Here is a 9085-nt window from a genome sequence, read left to right as displayed (position 1 = left end):
TTTCAGGGCTTCATTAGGGCTGAAAAACAAAACAAGATAACCTTAATTCCGAGAAACATAATGATAAAATAAAATAATAACAAAGAAACTTGGAAATATACAAAACAGTAAATTAAGTAGATAGTAGTTGATACTTATAGAAGATAAAATATAATATTGTTAAGGGAGGAAGTATACAAAACAAATGATAAAAAAGGTTATTAAAATCAGACAGTCCTTATATAAATAAAGAATTAAACATAATGAAAATATGAACATAAAGAAAATGTAAGTGAGTAATTGAAATTAATAAAATAAAATATGTAAGTAATGATTAAACATATATAAATAGTGAAAACAATTTGAATTAATATAATAAAATGTGTAGATTTATTTGATACAATGGGTAAGAAAGAAAATGGAATATATGTTACAATTGATAAAAGATGCACAGTAATGAAGGGTAGGAAAAAGGAAAAGAGAAATTTTAAATAGAAAGAAAAACTTTCTTACTCGGGTCAGAGTTGCCATCAAGAGTGGGTGGGGAAGACATTGTCTACAATGTGGAAGAGTATTTAAAATATTCTTTTGAGGAATACAAGTTCTTTTAATTTAATAAAAATTGCTCTTCAATCGCCTTGAAGATAGATATTTGGTATTCCATTTCATACTCATAAAAAGTAGACACCCCTTGTGCCTTGTTTTAAATATTGTTTTCATATCAGCAGGTGGACTTAATCATGTAAAAGAAGAAACGTTTGTGAAACAAGAACAACTGCTTATCCCTGATGAAGGTAAGGCATTTTGAGTTTATTAAAAGGAAAAAAAATCAAAAGAGATTGATTCTACTCTAGTACTTTATTTCTTCTAGTTACTTTAAGTACTGTTGCCATTTCACTGTTTCACACCTCTCCACATCTGTCGTTGTTGGGAGGAACTCTTAGAGCAATATTTTCTCTTGTTGAGTCCTCATTCGGTTCAGCTATTGTATTTTATTTTATTTACTTTCCTTCTATAATTTCCTCTAGTTATCGTAGTTTGTTTCATATGACAGATAAGTTTTACTTTTAAACTCACTGTCTGTCTTATTTATAATCATCTTTAACTATCGAGATCCAAAAGAAATGGGTTAGATAATAAGCTTCAAAAAGTCATCTTTATTTATAATATGTGTTAATTAATATAGAAGAGTACTCTATTAAAATTTTGTTTTTTTCCTCGTAAATGTGTTTGGATGGTCTTATTAAATTTTTTATATTTGCAATGAAATTGTTCCTGTTCCTTGTTTTAAATATTATTTTCATATCAAGAGATATACATACTCTTGTAACAAAAGAAACATTTGTGAAACAAGAAGAACTGCTTATTCCAGATGAAGGTGAGAAACACTTATCTTATTGACTGCAGGGTAGGCATTGTACGAATGTACTAAGAATCTTATAATATATTGTTGTGTTAATTTAATGAAAAAATATTTTACTTAATAACAGTATTTTGATTTCATTCTGAATGAATTTAATAATAATATGATATCAATCTGTTGTGATACTTTACGTCTTTTGACAAATTAAGTCAAAAAGTGTTAACTGTTACAATGAACAGAACAGAAACATCGGAAATTAATTATAAAAAAAAAAACATTCTTATGGTCTCAACACTATTTTACTATCTTAACTCTTTGACCACTCTCTCCTGTTCCTGGAACTCTGTATTATAAGAAATCCCGATAGTTCTGTATCCACTGATTGGTACACTAAACTCACCTACTCTGGCCATCTTTTAGTTCTTAATGATCTCTTAGACTCTGTCATCCCGTTATTCTCTGGAGACATTATTTTTATTAAAAAATACGTCGATGACCTGTTTCTCATTATCAACCATGAAAAAATTCCCGATATATTATCTTCTTTCAACTCATACCACCCGAGGGTATGAGGACCAAAGGCTAATGGCTTGCATTGGTACACTAAACCCATCTACTCTGGCTGTCTCCTGACTGACAAAACCTCCATTCTCGCTACCATCCTCAACCACCAAAAACGCTTAATATCTGAGGCCTTCCATATAAACCTTGAAGAAAAACCTGTTGATTACAAAACTGACAAAGATGATATCTCCCTCACTTATAGACAGATATTAAACCTCATCAACACACACTCAAAATGGATTTTTTAGACTATTTTACTTCCCTCCTCCCCTATTCTCACTCCGTTTGTAAACTTTTGTGGACACCCAAAAACATAGTTTACAACTATTTTTGTTTCTCCTTTGGCCGCAACCCTGACCATCTTCCTATTTACTTTTATCTTCACCATATAACATCTACATCCTACTTTTCCTCTTATTCAATTAATTTATATACATATGCATATACTACTTTACCTATACATATACAAACCCTTTTTGTCTGTTCCTCTACATTGTTTGTTATATATAATATCTTATACATTTTACCACATATGCAACGTGATCTACCTATTATAATTTTAGATTAGAGGTCAGACTTTTTTTTGTCAGTTTATATATCTTACCCTCTACACTACACACATATTCAACTACTTTATATTTACATTTATTCAATAACTTTATTTGTTTATCTATAGTTATTTATGTATCAATGTATTTATATTTGTATGTAATATCTTATACTTTTATTTCGTAATTTATTGGATATATTTATCTATTGTAATATTAGATATGAGATTAGACTCTTTTGCCAGTTTACCCATCTATATATTATAAAAAATTTGTCTCCACCCAGGAAGTATATCCTTCCCCTACCTGCTATTCCTGTTTTTTTGCTCAGTTTGCAGCAGAACATTACTCTTATCAGGTTGTTAGATGTTATGTTCATTTTTATCCAATTTCTTAATATCCCCATTTATATAATACCATACCTCATCTATACCATACCTACACCACTTATCTATTGTACCTTATACATCTACCTCCTTACCATATTTAAAACTAGTTTTAATGAGTCGTCTCCTACAATTTATGTGTCTAGATATATATTGAGAACTTATATCATATCTGGTTATATTTATTAACAACTTGTCTCCAGTCTACCAACATGTATACTTCCTCATATTGTTATTATTAATATTTTATTATTTTTAATTTTTTATATACTTTATAAACTTAACAATTGTTTTTTATTTTTAATGTTCTGTTAATTCTAAAATATTTTTATCTTGTTTTCTTGTTTAGCCCTGCAAACGTTGGTTAACAATAAATAGTTTTTTGTTTCTATTTGGATACCTTTGTTAACCGCCACCCGGACTATCTTCCTCCAATCTACTTCATATGGTCCACTATCTTCTTCCAATATTAACACTTCAAAGTTTTAGCCATTTCTGCCATTTTCAAGGATCTGTCAATAATTTTTTTTAAAAATACAATCTATTCATTATAAATTAATTTTAAAAACATGATAAAATTTTATGAATGGAATATGGTCCGGGTGCAGTAAAAAAAAACTCAAATAGTAGATAATTATACTATTTTATTGAGCCAACGTTTCGCTCCACGTTGCAGGGCTTCGTCAGGGCTAAAAAAGATACAAACACTATAGTTACAAAAAGGGAAAAAAAGAAAAAACATAAGTGTAAAATAACAGGGGTATAAAATGTAAAAACGTAAGATATAATAAGAAAAATTAAAGGTTATCAATAGTAAATGAAAAGGGTAATAGTAACAGATAGATAAGAGAAGAAATATTAAAGAAAGTACAAATAGAGAGATTAAAAAATAAAAATACAAATCAAATGATGAGACAGAATGCATACCTGTTTTGACGGCAGTCAAAAGCAAAGTGACCGTTGGTATTGGGAGGAGTGGGGACGGCAGTTATGCCACAATAGCGAAAATAATTTGTAAAGTAAACATAGTAAAAAAAATATTTAAATTAGGTGAACAATAAATGGTAATATACATAATAGGGGGAGAAGAAATATCAAAGAAAAAAACAAAAACAAAAAAAACAAAACAAAGGAAAAGTAAAGTATAAAATAATGGGATACAATGTGTGTAAGTAATTAAGAAATAAAATATACCAAATGAGCGGGGATACAGAAGAGTGTAAAATATAATAGAAAATGAATAATAAAGTAATTAATATAAGTACACTTAAGAAGATAACACATGAATATAAATTAAAATATAGATACATGAATATAAATGAAACAGGAAGGATAGTGAATATAAAAATTTAAAAAAAATAAAAATAAATAATTAAAAAAAAATGTGAGAATTTACTGAAGGCAATTATCCAAAAATAAGTTAATTAATTAATTTATATTGAGTCCTGCAAAATATTATTATAATTGGATTTTTTTCCAAAGGCTTTTTGTGTGTTTACCAATTAAATATCTTTTTATTTATAAAATATTGTTACCATTAATTATGTAATATAACAAGGGGTAGTATAATAGTAAATTAACTACATTAAGGAACAAAGGGTTTATTTATAATTTATTGCTATGATTAAAATGATTGAAATGATTCAGATAATTGGTTTGCCATAAAATATTGTTTACATTATGAATTGTTACCTAGTGTATCTAAATAGCTTCTGATTTGAATGAATCATGTCATGAGGTGTAGTAACTTGGGTGTTGTCGCTGCCGTGTGTCTTTTCTTAGCAGTGGAGTTCCATTTCTGAAGAGCCCTTCTCTGCCCCCACTTGTTTCAAAAAGGGACATCGCCTTTTGGGAATCTCATTTCCTCATTGGCTATCATCAGCCACGCCCAAGAAAAATACGTTACATGACACCTCTTGCACCACCGTTGATTTAGAAAGGTGTTTGGTGCAAGTGTTTATAATTGACCTACCCACCAACAAAGCCAGCAGGCAATACCTACTTTTAATAGATTTGCTCAGGACCCTTTCACCTGTCCATTAACCACCTGTGAAGTGCCCTTTGTTGACAGGCAAATAACTAGCACAGGTATGATAAGACATATGGCAAAGATCCCTATAATATTAATAATTGCTAATAAGTCGATTCATAACAGCGGTGCCATGTGCAGCGAGCTTAGCTCGGAAACCCCCATGTCTGCGGGGAATTGTGAGACCCAGTAGTTAGGAAGTACCCACGTTGATTGTTGGTGTGAAGAGATGGTAGCAAACTACATCCTTAGAGTAGCCATTCCCTTTTGAGCTAGCCACCCACTGACAGTTCCAATCTTGCAAGGTTTCTTCTTGTAGGATTCTCTTCCATCTGTTTGGGTGTGCACCAATATACACTCGGAGGTTCCAGTAGATCTGCCAGACCTCTCTTCACTATGTATCAGTAGTAGTCATAGAAGTTACCTTGTTTCTTTACCTTGCTGTCCCCAAGGTAACTCTTCAAGAGGTCGTACAAGGTGCTGGGAGCCTCATACTTTTGGAATTGTTGGAGTACACTGGGCTACCAAACACTATCAAATGTGGAAGATAAGTCAAACAGGAGGTGCACATACTTCTCCACCCTTTCTTCAACGTCACTGCATACTCTCAGCAAGGCGTCTGCGGTTCCTCTGCCCTTAGTGGATCCATGCTGCCATGGATGGCTAGCTCTTGAGAGACCAGTCTTCTCTAGTAGGCTCGTGAGCACCATGGTTTCCAACATTTTGCTCATTACAGAGAGGAGGCATATAGGCCTCTAAGACTTGACTAACTGCTTATCCATGTCTCCACCTTTGTAAATAAGCTTAACGTCCAGCTTCTTGGAAAGTATCTCCTATCCAGATAATCATTGAACACCGCTAACACCTTTTCTTCAATGTAAGGGATACTATGGTTTAACATTACCCTGTCAATCATGTCTAAACCAGGAGCACGACCAGTCTTTTGCTTAGCCTCGGCAACACAGAGATCTCTTCTGTCCCACAATGGGCACAAATCTGTACCCATGTGGATATATCGTGGCGTGCTTTATGAATTTATCCTCTTCATTATCTTGGTTATCCCCAGGGTAGGTTTCCTTGATGAACATCTTCCCCGCCTCTTCCAGAGTAGATGCTTGTTTACCTCCAAGCTTCAACGCTGAAATTACCTGCAGTGGGATCAGCTTACCCCAGGCCACCCTATACAGGATACCCCAGGGTTTCTTGAATGATTCCTCGATGATGAATTCATCACAAGACTTCCGCTTATGTGAGGGCACCTTGTTTTGATGTGCCCTGGCCTTGGATTTGTAAAATCATCATAGCTGATGGCTCTTATACTGTAAAATTTGGTATCATTTCAAAAATACATTTATCTGGTGATACAATAAAATACTTTTTAAACTTGTTTAGCTTATAGCTCATATTACATTGGTTTTCAAAAATTTATCACACAGATGTTTTTGTATTTTTCATTCTGATTGTTGCCTAAAAATCATTTGAATACTCTTATAAAATCACACCATGCTGTCATATCAAATCATATATACCTATGTAATTTATTTATAAACTCTTTTAGCAGCAAAATGTTAAGAAGTTATCAATTATATATTGTAAAAGTTTTAAAAGACTTAATAATGATTATATTTGATTGATTTCCACTTAATAGCTTCATGTGTTTTTTTAATATGGTAATTTATTGCTTATAGGTGCCAAAGATAGTTGTCATAGAGGAGAGAAGTTCCATCAATGTCCTCATTGTGATTATAAAACTGCCCAATCTGGAAATATGAAAAATCATATAATGGCTCGTCATACAGGTGAGAAGGCTCATCAATGTCCTCACTGTGATTATAAATCAGTAGAATCTGGAAGTATGAAAAAGCATATAATGGGTCGACATACTGGTGAGCAGTCCCATCATTGTCCTCACTGTGATTATAAATCAATAAAATCTGATCATATGAAACGACATATAATGGCTCGTCATACATGTGAGAAGTCCCATCAATGCCCTCACTGTGATTATAAATCAATACGATCTGAACATATGAAAAGACATATTATGGCCTATCACACAGGTGAGAAGCCTCATCAATGTCCTCACTGTGATTATAAGTCATTAGCATCTGCTAGTATGAAAAGTCATATAATGTTCCGTCACACAGGTGAGAAACCCCATCAATGTCCTCATTGTGATTATAGATCAGTAGCACCTGGAGGTATGAAAAAACATATAATGGCCTGTCATACAGGTGAGAAGCCACACCAATGTCCTCACTGTGATTATAAATCAGTGCAATCTGGAAATTTGAAAAGTCATATAATGGCCCGTCATACAGGTGAGAAGCCCAATCAATGTCCTCATTGTGATTATAAATCAATTCAATCTGGGTATATGAAAAAACATATAATGGCCCGTCATTATGCTGAGAAATTAAAATAAAAAAACTTGGAATGATAGTAAATTTTGCTTAGGTTTGGGATATCATTAGTTGTGAACTGTAATATTTTGGTTGAACCTTGATAAAGTAGAATTGCTAATTTTGAGACCCAAAAGAATTAAATAGACTTGTTGAAATAGTTTTACCTCGCAGGAACATCAACAAGGTACTGTTTCACCCTTTCAGTTAGGCAATGCGAGAGTGATCTCAGTCCTGCCTGCAAGTTTTTTTTCTGTTTTTAATTCACTTATGTATCAGTTTTAATTTAAACTTGTGCGTACATGAGGATAATTTAAATTGTATTACTGGTATAGATAATGCTGTCTTGCCAGAAGATAGGTTAGAAATTAAATTAAGGCCACAAAGATTATGAAAATATAGATATTTATATTAGTTTATTACATTTTTTTATAAATTGTATTTAAAATTAAGGATTTTATTTAAAATTTCACTAATGCATAATGTATTGCAGTGAAATTGGAGTCTCTTGTCAAAATAAAACAAAAAAAATTAACTGTTACAATAATCAGAACATAGACATTGAAAATTGAACAATTAAAACTTAATATTAATGATATAAGAAAGAATTGATCAATAATTATAGTATGGATAAAACATGGTTATTTTTATGATAAAAGAAAATGTATGTCTAAATTATGATTTATTAACAATTTATAAATAATTCTTTTGAAATATAGGATTATTAGTCATCTTAATTAGCATATTAATAAATAACATTTATTTAATCATTTATAAGTGTTCTTAATTTTTGGTTTATAAATTTAAATGTCTTGAATATTTGAACATAAGAATAATTTTTTGGTAAGAGAGAACAGCACAGTCTAAATCAAAAAGAAGCAAATCACCACGCTCTTACTATTGACAATATATTATGCCAATGAGAATTTGTAAAACTGAGAATGTCTTAAAAACTAATTAGTAATTATTTGTCAACATAAAAAGATTGCTAGTCGCAATTAAAAAAGAAAAAAAGACTTTCATTAGTTTAAATATTTAACTAGTACCAGGCAATGTAAGAACAAATGAAGCAGTTTCGTATCGGAAACCACCAAGGCATGCCGTGTGCAGTTCATGACCAGAAAAAGTTAATTCATCTTAAATAAGCAGTTCCTTCTAAGAATTCATGTAGACAAGGCACATTTTAGTCTTTCTAGGGAAATTATATCTCTATAAATATTAGTAAAAGTATTTCTGAGAATTACAAAATTCACAAAATGTTAAATACGATAACAGAGACAATTTAATTAAATAGTGGACTATTTAAATATGATAATGATCAAATAACTATGATAATGTTCAAACAAAATATATTTAAGTGCAGTTGAAAGCAGAAATATTAATGATAAATTATTATTAAGAAATCATCTCATCCAACGGTGAACTTGCATCTAAAAATTTGAAACCATAGTATTTGATGAAAATTATAAAAATTTTATTTAATGTGATGTGATGTTTAGAGTTAAATTTATATTTTGTTTATTTTAATTTTCAATTATTTTTACTTTTGTTTATTTAAGACATAACATCTCTTATTTAAATGACCAATACTTTCTCCTATAAACAAATATTCTCTAATAATAATTTATAGCTTTAATTTCCCATTTTATTTTATCATTTAATGTATTAATATACCAGGTCATTCAAAAAGTCCTGTCGTTTTTTTGGGGGAAATTATAAATAAATAAATATTTTCAAATAATCACCTTTATTCATCAAAATATCCACCGTTACAGTCGGTAACCTTCTCCCGAGATGGTAAAGCCCAAATTCCT

General features: G+C 31.0%; 1 protein-coding gene across 1 annotated transcript; it reads left to right on the top strand.

The window, feature by feature from the left end:
• The first annotated feature begins 333 nt into the window (after window positions 1-333).
• On the top strand, window positions 334-7819 carry LOC106689113 (zinc finger autosomal protein-like). The gene is made up of 2 exons (XM_067051341.1): window positions 334-773; window positions 6558-7819. The coding sequence occupies exon 2, from the start codon at window positions 6638-6640 to the stop codon at window positions 7292-7294; it is 657 nt and encodes a 218-aa protein (XP_066907442.1). The 5' UTR covers window positions 334-773; window positions 6558-6637; the 3' UTR covers window positions 7295-7819.
• Window positions 7820-9085: the final 1266 nt, after the last annotated feature.

Source organism: Halyomorpha halys, unplaced genomic scaffold (genome assembly GCF_000696795.3).
Source record: "Halyomorpha halys isolate HHAL.00 unplaced genomic scaffold, Hhal_1.1 Scaffold1281.1, whole genome shotgun sequence".
Lineage (NCBI taxonomy): Eukaryota > Metazoa > Arthropoda > Insecta > Hemiptera > Pentatomidae > Halyomorpha > Halyomorpha halys.
This window is presented reverse-complemented; position numbering and strand designations above follow the sequence as displayed.